This window comes from Falco punctatus (assembly GCF_963210335.1).
Source record: "Falco punctatus genome assembly, chromosome: 10".
NCBI lineage: Eukaryota > Metazoa > Chordata > Aves > Falconiformes > Falconidae > Falco > Falco punctatus.
The window spans coordinates 24,400,250-24,417,116 of record NC_137590.1 but is presented as its reverse complement, the minus strand read 5'-3'; the positions used below and the strand labels follow the sequence as shown (position 1 = coordinate 24,417,116).

Below are 16,867 nucleotides of genomic sequence, written 5' to 3'. Positions count from 1 at the left end.
ATAAAAAAAAGATTCAAAGAAAGGTCAGTGGAAATACTATTGGTTAAACCTCTGAAAGACTCCACAAAGGAGACAGTCAATAAGAATATTCAGTAGGAGGGTACTAACATCTTTACCTCAGCTGTGACTCACTCTTAAGTAATATCTATTTTCTTAGGAACCCCTATAAGTAAAATGAAAACCCCATTCGCTGACTAAAACCATAGGGAGAATGTTGTCTTTCTAACTGGATTTTCTTTTTATTGGCAACTCCTTGTCCTAGGACACAAGCAATAGAGGCCCAAATCAGCTTTTTTATAAGAACAAATGTAACCATGTTAAAGCAGAGCAAAGGAAATCTTTACGTGCATAGGAGAGAAGAAAGCAGAAAAACAAAAAACAAAATCAGAACATTACTTTCCCTGCCCACAAAACAAAGAAAGTGTTCATGGACTTCCGGTCATGACTATGACCTTAAAAATTAAATTGATACAACAGTCCCAGTTGATATCCATGTTAACTGAAACTGTACCAGCGTTCATGTGAGAAACAGTCTCAATCTTTCTTCAAAATTTCACTGATGCTTACTCTAGCAAAACTCTGTTGCCACATTACATCCTTTTGCACAGTACTTATTTTCAAAACGTCAGGCTTCAGAAAGTAGTGCAAATCTATGATTTATCTGGCTTAAAAATAAAAGAAAAACGGAAGTGCTCTTTTAATTTTCAGTTATGCTAAACAGGTTCGCAATATTATAACTGCTTCTGTTCAAGGTAACGCACGTGCTCTCTTCTATCTGTCATTAGCGGTTCACCACTGGTGTAGAAATCTGTGAAACTACGTATACACAGACCTGAAAAAAATCCCACCCCAACAATAAGCTATTTTAAATTCATAAATATTTTCATTATCAAAAAGCCTTTAGTGACAACAATAGTTACTCTCCACGGTTTATAACAACAAACAGAGTTTCTTCTGCAAGTTATGTTGCCAAACCAATTCTGTTATATCAACACAGTTTAATAAACAATCACTTCAACAGCCTCTTCTTATTTAAGTAGAAACTTACACAGCTGTTGGACAATGATGGTTTAGAGTAAAAATAAAACAAACACACACACTTTGAACAATCTACTACTTCATGTATCATTTCAGTCTTTGTAGTGAAACAACACACTGATAAGCCTACATTAATAAGATTCTATGAAGGTAACAAAACCCACTAAAATCACAGATGAAAGCATCTGAAATGTGAAAATCATTCAAGCATTTAAGTTGTATAAGAAATCCTTTCAACTTAGTATTGTGTTTAAGATCCCTCCACAGTGAAAGAGTTTTCATGTGATCATTTTTGTAAAGGCAGCATGTAACAGAATACTTACACTGCACACACCAGCACAACATAGATGTATCAACACTGCAGTGTAGAGACCTGAGCTAACCCAGTTACCAAAAGGAATCTACTCACAGTACTGTAGCCAAGACAGACAACTTGCAATACTTCCATGTTATTGAAGCTAAACAATTTCTGGTACCATACACAGTCATTTTATGACTACAGTACACCACATTATCAGCGTAAGCATATCCTTAGGAAATACAGTGCCTCAAACCAAGTGAAACCATGGAAATAACTGTCTCAGAACAAGCTATGATGATGATTTTTAAAACTTACATACTTACTACCTCTTACACAAATGGAAGAAAGCTCTTCACAAATTGTTGATGTGACCATAGATGAGAACTCCCTACTGCTACATTAGCAATTAACATAACCCTACAAGTACACGAGAGCAATCCAGAAAGACAAGCACAAAAGCAAGAGATTATTCAAATACTTATTACAGTTATAACAAATACTGCTTATTTGGGGATTCAGGCATACAGACAGGAGATTTTTATTTTGAATACAGAGCCTTTAACTGCAAAACATTCAGAATCTTTAAAAGGTGCAACTGCTTCTTGAAGAACATCCCTTTATTCTTCTAAATAAAAGTTATCTCTATGCTGCACAAATTTTTCTGCTGGACTGCTACTGAATCACAAATGTTAAATAATCCTTTAACTCACCTGGCCTGGCTGGGGGGATAAACAATTAACAACCTCCTCCAGCATCACTGGTATGTGCAATCTTCCAAAATTACCGTTTTCTGTACTTTGAGGGAACTCCTTATTTTCTCGTTTCTGGACGATTTGTTCATTTAACTCACAGTCAGAAAGCTTTTTTGCTGAAGAATGGATCCTTCTGGCCAAAGTAGACACATTTACTGAATTCAGTTTTAAGTTGTGCAGAAACAAACATTTGTAAACTTGGCACAGATACTTAGACAACATTTTGGAGTTGATCAACCTAGAAAAACAGTAGATGTCAGGAATTACTTCAAAACAAGTATTTAAAACAGTTGGTTTGTTTAAAAGACAAAGTGGAAATGCTATAAATAAAGCATTACACAGTCCAAGATGGGCAGTTTCATAGATAAATCATGTCAGCAAAAAGTCAGAATCTCTTACTTAACTTGCTTTCAGAATCTTCAATGTTACCTACCAATCAATCATCTTCAAGCAACAATGGCTTTCTTTTCATAAGGAGCGCCTTCTTTTCCTTTTCATTGCCAGGACTCTTTTAGTAGTGTTACAATGTCCCAGAGATGCTAACCTTAAATAACTACCCAAATCTGAGCACAAGCAGAACAGTGACTTTACTTTCAAACTGTTCCCCTCTGTTTTGCCAAACATAATGAGACAATTGCTCTAAATAGTAGCATGCTGGTTGCCAAGTTTTCCGTAATTCTAGTTTAAACAGGAATGGACAAATCAAATACTGCAACCATATGTAAAATAATACTATAATTTAGTGTTACACATGTGGTAAATATATGGTTTTCATCAAGCATTACATCTTGTAATACCAAATATTTTGAGTACAGTCAGAGGTAAGAATTCTCCAGAGTATAACTAACTGAAATAATAAAAAACCTGGAAACATCAGAGTTGTTAGCTATGTAGTTTGTCTTTTATCAACATGGAGAACTGATGATTTTTTTTCCCCCCCTCTATCTAAAACACTTCAAAACCACATCAGTAACCTACAAGTAGAAGGCAGCAGGAGTTAAGCAAACGTTTACCTTCCATTAAAAAAAAAAACAAACCAACAAATTTAGCGTTTAACATAGGTGATAATCAGGCTTTATTTATAAGATATCTGCATTTCTTTATGGAGCCGAGAGCTTCTGTAACACTGTATTGCATACTTCCTCCTGCCAGACAGGAAAGCTACAAACTTTGATATAAAACCACCCGAAAAATGCCATCCTACACTTATCTCACTAACCGAAGAACCACCTTATTTTGACTACCTAATTTTTTTACATTCTTTGCTTGGATTTGCCTAGCTAAAAGCTTCACATATTTTGTCTGCACAGATAAGATCATGCAGAGCCATCACCTCTGGAAAGTTATTCTCCTAATAAGTAAGGCTGAGCAGGACAGTATTTCCCCTTTGCTTAAATTAGGAAGCATATCACGCTATAGCCTTGCATAGACATACCACAGCCCTGAGGTTTTGCAGCAAACTGCTCGCTGTGCACAGAGCCGAGACACCCATTCACTGCAAGTCTGCACAGGGCTGGGTGCTAGCTAGGTGGCAAACCTCAAGCTAGCACACCTCTGCGCTCACACTAAAACATTTTATATACTTTCAACGATTGTTTATAATTACGTTCAGCCACACTGAATTCTCATTGGTCCTCACGAGCCCCGTCTTCATTTAAAGGTACAGTGTTTTTTTTTCACCCTGCACTTTCTGCGGGGTTTATGGTGCCTGCTCCTTCTCCGGAGGCCGGGTCTTGTGAACTGTTTGTAAGGGCTGATAAACACCCCCTGTTTTTTCAATTGTTTCATTATAGATATTAATATATGTTCTCTAATTATGATGTTAAAGAACAGACTGACCTTCCATTAACCGCGTATCTGCATATGTCTGATCTAACACTGAGCAGGTCGACTACAGCACCAGAGAAAACGCTGTCAACAGGGTGAGGACCCCAGCACCACCTCATGCTGCCCCACCGCCTCGCCCGCGAGCCCAGGAGGCGGTTTTGCCTACAAGCAACCACGTCATATACAATTGGGAACTTTTTTACGTAGAAGCGAACAGAAAACATACTTCCCTACAGCACGCGTCCTAAGCGGCGTTCGGGCGGGTTTTTTTCCCCGAGAAGATGGGAGATGCGGCTGCAGCCCGCACCCTCAGCCAGGCCCCAGAGCCTCAAGGCCAGGCCACCGGGACATTGGGGGCCGACTACCCACCCCACCGGCCCCGGGCCACGGCACAGCCCACCCTCCCCGCGGACCCTCAGCCCCCCTCACCCCGCCGCACCTCTGCCCAGCGGCCTCCCGCCCCCGCTTCGCGACAGGAAGCGCCGCGCCCGCGGTACGGGAGCCGCCACCTCACTTCGCACCGGCGGAACCGCCCACCCCCCGCAGCAACAACAGCCCCCCAACACCGCAGGGTGAGGCCGTGCTCCAAGGGCAACACCGGCTTGCTGGACCCCGGGGGAGCCCACCCCAGCCAGGGCCCGGCCGGCGCCGAGCCGCAATACCGCTCACCCACGCACGCTTACCGTCCGCGCCGTCGCGCTGCTGACGTCACGGGGGCGGCGGCCAATGAGGAGGCGGGGGCGGTGGGCCGCTAGTGTTTGAATCCGGCGGCCGTTACCTGCGCCGCAGCAGTGAGGTGAGTGGCGGCCCGTGCGAGCGTTGGGGTTTGCTGTGGTGGGCTCGGCCGTACCGTAGGGTTGAGCCTGGTGTTTGGGGGGTCTTGGGGAAAGCGTTCTGAAGCGGGGTGAGAAGCGAGCTGAGGAGACTAGGTGGGGTCGGGCCGGGCCGGGCCGCCGTCTCTCGGCTTGAGGGGCGCTGGGCGTTAGCTCCCCGTTACGGTCCGGCTCCGTGGCCGTGCCTCGCCTGCGTTAGCGCCCCAGGGGCGGCTTAGCTGGGAGAGGGCGAGCTTGCCCTGAAGCTAGAAGAATGTCACCGGGAACTTATTGCTGTTAGGAACGAGCAATCCTTAGGTATCAGCGACAATGGCCTCTTAAAAGGAAATTCTGGCCTGACATCTATAGAACGTGTTTCTATATCCCATGCAGATGATATTAACGCGAAGCCCCCTTTAACTGTCTCTTTAAACCTACGTGCATTATGATTAACCCCAGAGAAAGCAGATAGGGGGATCCTCCGTGTTTTACTGAAAGACTAGAAAGCACCTTGCTTTGGTCTATGGACACCTGGTAGGTTACCAGCAACCTTGTTCTGAAATAAAGGAAAGCCAGTAGTTGATTTAGTAGTTTAAATTGTTGAAATAAGTTTATTAATTTCCGAGGGAAATGCTACTTAGTGTTCTTGAAACTGCTGAATTAGGTTCGCTATTCAGGCGAATTACAGTGCTCTCCAAAGTTCTGCTATCATGGTAGCAGTCAAGAGGGCAAACTGACAAGGGACGGACAGATTCAGCCCAGGTACAAGATGCTAGTTCCATTTAAGTTTGTGAACTGTTTGAAATATTAGGCCTTTCACTCTTCTTTGTCAATTGCAGAAAAGATTCAGTTGCTTCATCTGAAAGAGCCTTGGAAGCAAAGGAGGAGGATAAAAGGGGCAGTTATGTCTGCTCCTAAGGAAGAGGAAGTCTGTAATCATGTGAAAGTGGTGGTCCGAGTCCGTCCAGAGTCTCAAAAGGAAAGAGATGGCAATTTTAGCAAGGTTGTTCATGTTGTTGACCAGCATATATTGGTCTTTGATCCAGAGGAAGAAGTTAGCTTTTTTCACGGGAAGAGACTGGTACATAGGGATATTAATAAAAGAAAAAAGAAAGACCTTAAATTTGTGTTTGATGCAGTTTTTGCTGAAGATTCATCCCAGATGGAAGTTTTTGAGCATACTACCAAAAGTGTTATTGATGGCTTCTTAAATGGATATAACTGCACAGGTAAATTTGTTACTTATTTTCTTCAATTCAGAAACATCACTGAATTCCTCAACGTTTCTGCCATTATATCCAAATGCTGTAGAGGCCTTAAAAAAGGCTGAGATAAAAATAAAGCATTTTGGTTTAATTGATAGATAAGAGAGGCTGACTTTTTAGCCTGTGGAAGTTGGGATAGCTCTATATTTTGAAAGTAAGTTCTTGTTAGGCTTACAGCAGACTTCAGAATTTTGTCTTAAATATGCATGCTAATGAGGGGAGTCTTCTAGAAAGTTATTCAACTAGAAGAGTTGTGTCACACGGTGTGTGGTAGCCTGCTTTATGAACTCTTTTTAAGAGCTTGGGTTTTTTAATTGACAAGTGGAACATGGTGAGGAAAAGAAATACCTATCTGCAGTAAATTGATGGCTTAGGATTATGAGAATAAGCAATTAATATTTTCATGTAAATTGCCAGTGAATTAATTTTAAATTGAAAAGTCAAAAATAAATATAAGTTTGAAATAGTTTTCTGACTACAGCTGTAGGTAAAGCCTAAGAAAGAAACTTGATTGACTTGTGAAAACAGCTGTGCAGCGTGACACAGGTGTGCAAATGTCCTTTTGACACTTGTTGTCTTGATGAGCTTACTGGTGGTATAAAGTACATACTTTTGCTTTGTTGCTCTTTTGTGGAAATTCAGTGCTTGCTTATGGTGCAACGGGAGCTGGAAAAACTCATACAATGTTAGGTTCCCCTGAAGATCCTGGAGTGATGTATTTAACCATGATGACACTTTATAATTGCATGGATCAAATAAAGGAAGATAAAATATGCAACGTTGCTGTGTCTTATTTAGAGGTAAGCGAGTGCCTGCGTTTGATATGTTGTTTTTAATAAGGTGTATTCTAATCAGTAAAGTCAAGCTGGTTTTGCCTTCCCCCATCCCTTTCTGGGTCTTGACAAAAATGTGTCCCTGATAGGGATGGAGCTGAACTGTGCTCCACGAATTTTATGTTATGTATAGACAACTTTTTACTATTTTACAGAAGGTTGCCCTAAAAGGACTATATCTTCTTATATATTCACGAAATGTTCTAATGATTTCGGCCTCGCTAATCACTTACATCCCTCTGAACATCTGTTGATGTATACAACATCTTTTTGAGGTTATATTTCAGGATTTCACAATAAAACCCTATAAACAAAATGGTATCTAATCCCTGTTAATGTGATGTCCTTTTTAAAGTTTTCAGTTTATTTATCTGAGATACAGTACAACTGCTTGAATTAGATTTGCTACACCAGTGGTTAACTCTTAGCAAGTAGCCCTTTTGTTCTTTGTGGCCTTCTCTCCTCCCTTCAACTTTTTTGCATCACATACCTGTTCTTATAAGTAGCTGTTTGTGCACTGCTATCAAGCAGTAGTAGTGAAATTGTTACCTTGTAGCCCCCTCAAAGCCTTAATGGAAGGATAGTTAGTGTTTGGGAGGAGGAGGAGGGAAAAGTTTGCTTTGGCAAGTGCTATTTCAAGTGCTTCCATAGACCAAAAAATAAGGTATTTAAGAAGTTTAATAGAAGTACATTTGGATTAAGACATCTTGCTGAAGGTATGTATTATGAAGGGTAATATAGAACAATAAATGCTTTGGCTTCATGCTTACTGCAAAAGTGTTTTTTTTAAAAAAAAATAGGTAAACTTTTTAAAATTAAGAATAAAGGTTACTTACTAGGAAAGAGTGACTCCCACTTCAATGGCTAAAAAAATAAATCATGCAAATTTAATTATTTCAATTTCAGTATAGGAAAGCTGTTTGGCAAAAAATCTGCAGAATTAATTTCTTTCTTTGTCTTGAACTATTAAAAAAGACTGATTTCTGGTTAGTTAAGCTTAATCTTTTCAAGTATGGTAGTATAATTTTACCAAATGATTTTAAATTCCTTTTCAAAGGTTTACAATGAACAGATCCGTGATCTGCTGGTAAATTCTGGACCTCTGGCTGTTCGTGAAGATAACCAGAAAGGAGTGGTAGTTCAAGGGCTAACATTACATCAGGTATGTAAATAGATATTGAAATTCAGGAAGCCTCACAATGTGTTTGGGGAAAATGATGAAGTTTTGAATGATCTGTGAAAGCTGCATGCAACAAGGTAGTTTCCTAGTAGGCTTTTTTTCTGGCCATAATCACCAGTATTTTAGTAACCTGCAAGCATAATTATTAAATTATTATTATAAAAGCACGTTGTGGAAGAAACTGCTACTATTCTTGAACACAAATGGATAGAAGTATTCGTTCCTTTTTATTGAAAGGGTACCATTGCTTTGATGCCCATCTTCAGATTTTGGAAGACTTCTTTTTTGGCTAAAACATCTTACATTTGTTAAAGAATTTCGCTGCCTTTAGTGCCATCTTGGACTGTTCTACACCTCTGCAATGTCTTGGGGTTGTTTTTATTTTTAAATAACCATGTTTGAAAAGTTCCACGTTATATTCCTTTACCATGCTGCATAACTGTTCTTTGGCAAAGTCAGTGACAGCAGGCTTTTAGTGTATGTTATGTGCTATTGTAGCTTCCAGCTTTTGTGTACGTGGAATTGTAATTCAACAGGAAACAGTGCTGTTATTAGTTCATGTCTTAGTGAACACCATGCTTCCCAAAGCTTGGTTTTTGTGGGGAAAAAAATAGTATATCACTGTTTAATACATGAGTAGAAGAAAGTATAATCATTCTTATATAAGATTTCTTCTGAATATGGAGAAACTTGGCAGATTTGTTTAAATTGCTTACTAAAAAAACTGTGTGGTTTAAATTACTATATTTATTAAGTGCTTGCTTTTTGTATCTTACTGCTTTTTAACTGAGAATATTTGTTCAAAGTGCCTCAATTCCAAACCAGGAGATTTCTTTAATTTCTAGGTAACTAATATTTTAAGTGCCTTTATTTTTTTTAAGATGAATGTTAATGTATTTTAGAATCCCCTATAGTTGACAAAAAAGAAAAAAAACTCATGCATTTATCTTGTGCTGTACCCTTAAAGCCTAAATCAGCAGAGGAAATACTTCAAATGCTGGATTATGGAAATAGAAATAGAACACAGCATCCCACAGATGTAAATGCCTCCTCTTCCCGGTCGCATGCTGTCTTCCAGGTAAGACGATACACAGGGTATGTACAGTAGTCATTACTATGAGTTGTAATTACTGTTTAAAGTTGAATGCAATGGAAGTTGTTCCTTTTTTGGGGTTCTTACTCTGCATTGAACCTTAGTTTGGTGTAAGAGGAGATTAAAGTTTTCCAGTTTACTAATCTTGCTGACATCTCATTCTTTGTAAGGATGTAAAAGATCATAGGGATTATATTTGAAAAATCAAGTTCAATTAAAAGCTCCCTGTGTCCAATAGTTTGAACTAATACCCCTTAGAAGAAATCTCTTTTCTGTAAAACTGTGATTTTGAACCTTGAATATACTTCCCTATTGTAATCTTATAAACTGAAAGTTGTTGGGTGGTGTTGCTTTTTTAATGCTTCCTGGTTTCATTCTGTTGCTCAGCATTTTTCTAGAAAACATATTTTAGAGAATGCAGTTACATGTCTGACAAACTGAGAATCTCAAGTAGTACTTTCTCATCGGCCTTATATTGGTTAATGTTGATTTTTACACTGAAGTGTATGTGCCAAAATGTAGAATAACTATAGCAGTATATATACTCTGAAAATATTTCCACACACATGCATCATCAAAATAAAGTACTGATGTTTAGATACCATAGAGGAGTTTTGCATGTGTTGTACAAATCTGATAGAACTTAAGACTTCTCCAAAGATACTGCTGTTTGTTTACCACCACCTTATCCTTCTGACTCTTCTTAAATACACCCATATTTTTTTAAAAATACTGTTTAAAAATTATTCCTGTTAGCAGAAATATTTTTTGTTGTTGTTTCCTGGTGCGTTCTGCAAAGCACACCATCTTCGATTTTGTATATGTTGCCATTCTGGGTTGCAAAATATCAAAATAAATTTGAATTCTGGTCCTTGCATTGCAGCTAAACTTGTAACTGTTAGCCTGTTCTTAACTGTGTCTGCTAAGTTAGGCAAAGTTAGCACTCCAGAGCTCGACTGTCAATACTAATGACAAAAGAACTTAGATAGTAAATATGTTAAATACTTCTAAAATATGTAACAGAGCAAAAGGCATTCCCACTCTAAAAGCTTCTGTATTTTCTTGTATACTTTCGGCTTTTGTTTGATATTGCTGTTTTTAATTTCCATGGAAGCCTTACCCATGGTTGCATATTTAATGCAAAGTCTAGTTACAAAGTTGTTAAGTTTGAGAGCTACGTTGTTGTTTATGTGTGCTGCCTTTAAGGCACAAAGTACAATGCAGCAGACTGATCTCAGAGTGAACTGCTGATTTCTGTTTCTTAACCTGCTGGGCTGCAGTGTCATCACTCCCTCCCTCTTACTCAGGAAAAGGCTCTGAATTGTGTTATCTGGCAGGCTTTGTTTTCTCTGGTCGTTTCTAAAAGTGGCAAGCAATTAAATGAATTAGATGTTACAGATTCATAGTGTCTTTAAGAAGATGACATTTCTGTGAACAGGGATGATGGAGAGTTTGTCTTGTCCAGCCAATGTTCTGTATTTATTCTGGTAAACTGATCTCACTTTAGATATATCTACTTGTTAGTGCAAGTTGTGCATTCACCAAATAACCTATACTGACAAAAAAGGCTTATATCTTACAATACTTTTGTTTGAATGTGTGACTGAAAAAAATGGGTTTGGTACACTTAATCAGATTTACGCTTTTTTAAAATTTATCATTTCAAACTATTTCCAGCTTACAGACAGCAAAAGCAAACCCAATACAAATGCTTGCAGGTTAAAGGATTATTTACTTTCTTATAAATTGTATTATTCTATAATTAAGTCTATAATTATTTCTAATTAAAACCGTAATGGAAACAAAGATCCTCTTGTATCTGAACATTGTAGAATTGCAAATATATAATTTCTCTGTGTATATATATAAAATACATCTATTGAGGATGCAGCTTGTTTGCAACGCACTGAACAAAAGTGGTCACGCTTGGTGGTTTTGTAAATGCTTTTCATATTAGGTTACATAATGAGCATGCTTCGGGTGTTTTTTCTGTGTGTATTACATACACACTGTAAACTGGTGTGACGCATAAGAAAGTACAAATAACAATCCTTTGACTGGTTTGTGAAATACTGTTACAGTGAGCATCCCACTTGAGAAAGCAAAAAGTGTATACTTCTGCAAGTCACATATATTAAGCTCTGAATGATTTTTTTTCCAGAGATGGTTCTTGTTGATAATGGAATTCTTCAGACTGCTCAAAGTCATGTGTACATTTTTGTCTTTGAGCTTGAGATAACTGGCAGAGCAATTTCTGGACTAATTCTTTGTGTTCTTTATTTGGTTTTCTGTGTCCTCATAGCAGTAGTAGCCAGTCAGTAGCCACAATTATGTAAAACATACTGCCTGTCTCTTAACCGGTCTCTGTATGCAGTTGCAGACAGTTAAAACAGCATGCTTGATTAAACTTGAGATACGTGGACAAATGTCTGGGTGTTAAAACTCTTTGAAGGAAAAGACCTTTCAACATAAAGATTAGACTTTGCCATGTCACAACTGGAAGCACGTTCTGCTGTGTACTCAGCGTTCATCTCCAGTGCACAGTTCATTCACAAAAACTGTCAAGCTGACTATGTTCAAGGATACCATAAGTAGTAAAAACTCTCTGGTGTTCTTTTCAATATTCCTAATCCAGTTAACTCTAACGATCCTGGTTGTCTGTTGTGTTTGTCTTTTGAGATGGTCTACATGTCAGTCGAGATAGTTAATTGCTTTTGCTTAAGGGTTATTTTCTGTAAGTGCACAAATGAATGGTAAAAGTCATCATTTGTTCTGTGAGATGATCAGCTTGAATGTGTAACTTACAAATGTCTACTATCATGTGTTCTTGAAGGTGAGTTAGTGCAGCCTTTGAAAAATAGCTTGAGTGAATGGGTTTTAAGCCTTTTTCACAAAAGTGGCTTTATGCTGGAGGAGGGGTGGATTATGTAATTTATGAAAAATAGGTGTGTAAATTAATGCTTAATAGAAATGCTGCATCTGCATTTAGCATTTCAAAGGCATATTACTGTTGTTGAATAGTACAATGAATGCAACTGGAAGTTTAACATTTAAACTAATGTGTACAGGTTTAAGCAAATACACAACCATACACCTGTTTTAAAGTGAGTTCTTGAATAATCTATCTACTTCATGCACTTAATAGCAGCACTGGCATCTGTAAGGAATAATTACTAACTAGTCAATTAGCACTAAAGGTAATAGCTTATGTCAGTTTCTCATCTATTTCCACAGATCTGTGACATCCTGCAAAACATGTCTTACCTGCTTATCCTTTATGGCCTCTTTGGCTCCACAGATATAAATGATGAGAAATCCCTATTGCTGTCTTGATGCCTCTTCATTTCTAAATTTTCTAGTATTTGAAGAGTTACTCTTCTTTGTAGAGATCGGTTGTCTTTTATGCTGGCTTTGGTTTTTCTTGTTAACTCTATTGAAGCAGGATGTTTTCTGAAACTGACAAAGGAAGTAGTAAAAGTCTTGGCCCAGGACACCTTGAGCTGATTTTAGAGACACAAGTTTTGCCTTGCTGTATGATCGGTCTTGGGTTTGAAATCTCTATCTAGGTCAGGCAATTGCTGCATCTGAAAGTAAAATCCCAATTGCCACACTGTTCTATTGAAAGTGTTTTGCTGACGGACAAAGAAATAGAAAAGATTCAGCTTTGGGGCATTTCCTGTATCTTTTGAATTCTTATAAAAGCTTGAGTCATACAATATAGTTTGGCTGTCACTCCACCTTTCTCTACTTTGCTAATGATAGTTACTGGATTCTGGTAGAGTGCTACTAGCCTGAGAGAGATACTTTACCAGCATAAGTATAGGGAAGTGGCTTTTTTGTTCTTTTTATTATTTTTTTTCTTATGTTGTACTAGAAATAGTACAACAGAATTTAGTTGTATTGTTGATATAGAAACATGTCTATTTGGTATAGACATAGGTTTTGTGGCAAGTCATAAGAATTTTATTCACTCCCAAGACTTGTCAATTTTTTTCCGGTTACATATTACTGTGGAGACTTCATTTCTCATGCGCAAAGCTTAAAGCTATGGAACGGGTGAGATACTGTCATTATTAGTCAATGACTTTGTATATATGTCAACTTTCCCAATTCACCGTTTAAAAGTGCGTTCATGGGAGCACTGGTAACCATTGGCTGTAAAAATGGCAGGGCACTTAACACAAAAGAAGCGGAAACTTGCAGAGAATCCTGAAAAAGTAAAAGCCATCTAAGGATAACTGTAATTCTTCTTACTGACTGTGTAATCATGCTCTGCCTGCTTCTTCATAAACCTGAAGTTAGCATTTAGTTCCTTGTATATCTCCTGTACTGTGAAAATTTCAGGAAAGAAGGCATGAGGAGGAACCAGTGGCCTCAGGGGTCACAGCTTTCCCAAAGACCCTGTAGCAGTGTGTGTTTTCACAGCAGTAAATGAATATTGTTTACCTATTAATGGTAGTTGAAGTCTAAATCACTGAAAGTCCAGCTTTTTTCCTGGTTTATCTCTCTGTATGACTTTATGGCATACCCTAAAAGGGGCCTTTAAAAAAATAACATCTTTTTCAGTTTGAAGTGCAGTAGTATGTTGTACATCTTGAGTGCAGGAGAATCAAGAGCTATTTTAGCTGTGAAATTCATTTGAAGCTCACCAGTCTTCACCACTGCAGTAAGCCCCGGCCCAGCTGCACACTTAATCCTCTGTAGCAGGACGGGGGAAAGAATCAAAAGGGGCAGAAGCAAGAGCGAGAGGATAAAAGTCTGTGGTTCCCTTAAAAAGTGAAGTGAGTGCAGGGGAAGCAACCACTTGCCACTGGCAGACTGATGCCCAGTCAGTCCTCAAGCAATGGTTACCTTGGAGAAACTTTTGATCAGTTGGGGTCAGCTGTCCCCTTGCAACCTCTTGTGCACCGCCTTGATGCCTACAACTGCTGTTCAACAAAAGCTAAATGTTGGTGTGTAATGTGATCAGCACTGTTTGAGTCACAAATCTGAAAGCACCATCCAGGCTGCTATGCAGAAAATCAGCTCCATCCCAGCCAAACCCAATGCAACCACGCTCTGCTTGCTTTTTTTTTTTTTTTTCCCCCTAATAATACCTAAAGCAGGTCAGTTTAAGACGTAAGTATCAGAAATGGATTCACTGTTTTCCATTAGGCCAAACTGCCTGTTGGTGTTAGATAGGTACCGAAAGGTTTAACTTGCATTCCAAGAAGGATTCCAATAAGAATTTCTGAAAACAGTTGTTACAGTGTAAAATTAACCTACTGCTTACAGTAAGAACAGACTGGTTAGTGGTTACTTCTTAATTATTTTCATTTTTTTTTATTGTAGATTTATCTGAGACAGCAAGATAAAACAGCAAGCATTAATCAAAATGTTCGCATCGCCAAAATGTCTCTCATTGACCTGGCAGGATCTGAACGTGCCAGCGTGACAAATGCCAAGGGGGCTCGGTTTAGGGAAGGAACAAATATTAACCGCTCCCTGCTAGCTCTTGGAAATGTCATTAATGCCTTGGCAGACCCAAAGGTACGTGCTGCTTTCCCACTTCCGCACCTCCTAGCGTTCTGAAAACATTTTTTAAAATAGTAAGTGCTTTTTAAGTAATGGGGATTACATTGCTGATGCTTCTTACATCATAACTTTCACTTAAGGTTTTCTTATGGCTTTCCGCCATCATCTCTGTGATAGCTGAAAGACAGCCTCAGTGGGAAAGACTTCTCAAGAAGTGTGCTGCTACCCGAGGATAGTGTCAAAGATGAATGTACCTGCTTTTCTTAGCCACCTTTTTCAAAATCAAACATGTACAGGAAGTTGTATGAGTAGAATAGGCTTACAAGGACAAAGATTTTTCAGAGATTTATGCCCTTAAATCTTGGGGGAAAAGGCTTTTATAGGAGAAAACATCCAAAGTTGAGGGGGTTTTGAGCTCTAACATATGTGTGCATACCCACATCCTCCACTGTCCCCCACCCCCTGCTCACAGTAGCAAATTACTCTCCTGATCTGGCTCACCAGCTCAAGGGAAGGAGTGGGGACACTTGTGTGGGAGAATGACAAAATCTGAATTTTAGCAAAAGTCAAGTCCATGGTGTACAGCTACACCTGTTTTGTCCTTCTGGTCAGCTAGCAATTTCCCCCTTCAAATATGCCAGGGGAAAACAATCAGAGCTTTTACTACCCTTCCTGATGCTGCACATTCTCATTACCACTTTGTTGGAATGGGAGGCAGAATTTAAAATCTGTACCATGGACATAAGTAAGATTTTTTTGTGTTGAGTTACTTGGTGTGGGTTTGGGGTCTTAGTGACTTAGCTTTGTACCATGAGATTAATATTATGTAGGTATGATTGAAAAAAAGCTTCACAAAGCAGACTTTGGGTTGCGTGAAAAGGTTGTGGAATCTCCATCCTTGGAGACAGTAAAAACCCCACTGGGCATAGTCCTTGACAACTTACTTGAGCTGGCCCTGCTCTGAGCAGAGGGATTGGACTAGATGAATCTTGAGAGACCCTTCCCAACCTCGATTATTCTGTGAACTGAAAGAAGTTTAACGCAGCCTACCTTTTATGTTGATTGCACGCATTACAAACATAGTTGTTCCGTGTCCAGGCATCAGAAAGTAACCTGGCTAACGCGTGTGTTACAAATGTTTTAAATATTCCAAGAGACTTAAATTCATTTGAGATGTAAATTTGTAAGTTTGAGAAAAATTACTTGTATCAAAGAAAACTTCCAAGGCTGTTTGTCATGTTCTATGGCATTGTTGAAATTCTAAGCAGACTTTTAGGCAGGTGAATAATTACAGTACAGTTGTCTAACCCATGGAAATGCATATAACTCTTTCTAGAGCAAGAAACAGCACATTCCTTATCGAAACAGCAAACTTACTCGTCTATTGAAAGATTCTCTTGGAGGAAATTGCCGAACAATAATGATAGCTGCTGTTAGTCCGTCTTCTATGTTCTATGATGATACATATAATACTCTCAAGTATGCAAACCGAGCGAAAGATATAAAGTCTTCTGTGAGTATGTTGGTGTTTATTGATCCTCTGTCAAAGTATAATAACGTAGTGTTAAGAGAAGGAAAATTATTTCTTTCAGAAGATAATAATTTCCTTCAATTTAGTCTGAATTTTTTTTCAGTTACCTTCTTTCTTGCAGTCAGCTCATCACCTGATTGATGGATGTAGTAGTTACTAGTTCTGGCCTAAAAGCAACGTAGCTTCATTAATGGGATTATGCTGCCAGTTTGTGAATTCTACCAGCTGAGGACTATTTCTAAATTTGATGCTCACAAAACACTTCCAATCAGTTTCAGTATCTTACTATTAATTTCTCATGGAACTGTAAAGCATATTAAAGAAATACCTGAGCAATTGCATAAAAGCCACTCCAGGTTTGTTACAGGTAGAATTCAGCTGAGGCCAAGAAGCAAAATGAGATTATATTGATAAATAAAAAGCTACTGGTGTGTCCTGTCTTCTGCTCTCTATTATTCTGATCTTTTTTTCATAAACAGTTTTATTGCAGTTTGATTTTTTTTTTTTTTTATGTAATATGGGGTTGACTGTAGTTTCCACTTGTTGCATACTTAAAGATAGTTTTTATAACTAAATTCACAAGCTGTGCATTAAATAAAACTTGTCTGAATAAATGCAAAATGTGTTCGTGCATGTAAATGTCATTATTTTTTTTGTTCTGTTGAGGGGAAATTTCATGGCCATTGATACGTAACAGATGACTTCAAAAGCAGAGTGTCAC

General features: G+C 38.6%; 2 protein-coding genes across 6 annotated transcripts in view; one reads left to right on the top strand and one right to left on the bottom strand.

Annotated features, from left to right (window-relative positions):
* Nucleotides 1-16,867, bottom strand: part of METTL15 (methyltransferase 15, mitochondrial 12S rRNA N4-cytidine) — a 188,221-nt gene that overhangs the window by 96,020 nt on the left and 75,334 nt on the right. Inside the window, exons 1-2 of one of the 5 annotated variants that reach the window (XM_080405294.1) lie at nt 4,588-4,601; nt 2,050-2,329 (exon numbers count right to left, since the gene is read on the bottom strand). In XM_080405294.1, coding sequence (XP_080261420.1) covers nt 2,050-2,313 — 264 coding nt within the window. In that variant the 5' untranslated portion in view covers nt 2,314-2,329; nt 4,588-4,601. Of the gene's footprint in view, nt 1-2,049; nt 2,330-2,524; nt 4,311-4,587; nt 4,602-16,867 lie in introns of those variants that run through there. The other 4 variants (XM_080405291.1, XM_080405293.1, XM_080405292.1 and 1 more) reach the window with 4 other exon arrangements.
* The window catches only part of KIF18A (kinesin family member 18A), a 41,791-nt gene continuing 29,531 nt past the window's right edge, over nt 4,608-16,867 (top strand). The window contains 7 exon segments of the mRNA XM_080405290.1: nt 4,608-4,714; nt 5,570-5,959; nt 6,638-6,795; nt 7,886-7,990; nt 8,976-9,086; nt 14,433-14,630; nt 15,952-16,128. Coding sequence (XP_080261416.1) covers nt 5,635-5,959; nt 6,638-6,795; nt 7,886-7,990; nt 8,976-9,086; nt 14,433-14,630; nt 15,952-16,128 — 1,074 coding nt within the window. The 5' untranslated portion in view covers nt 4,608-4,714; nt 5,570-5,634.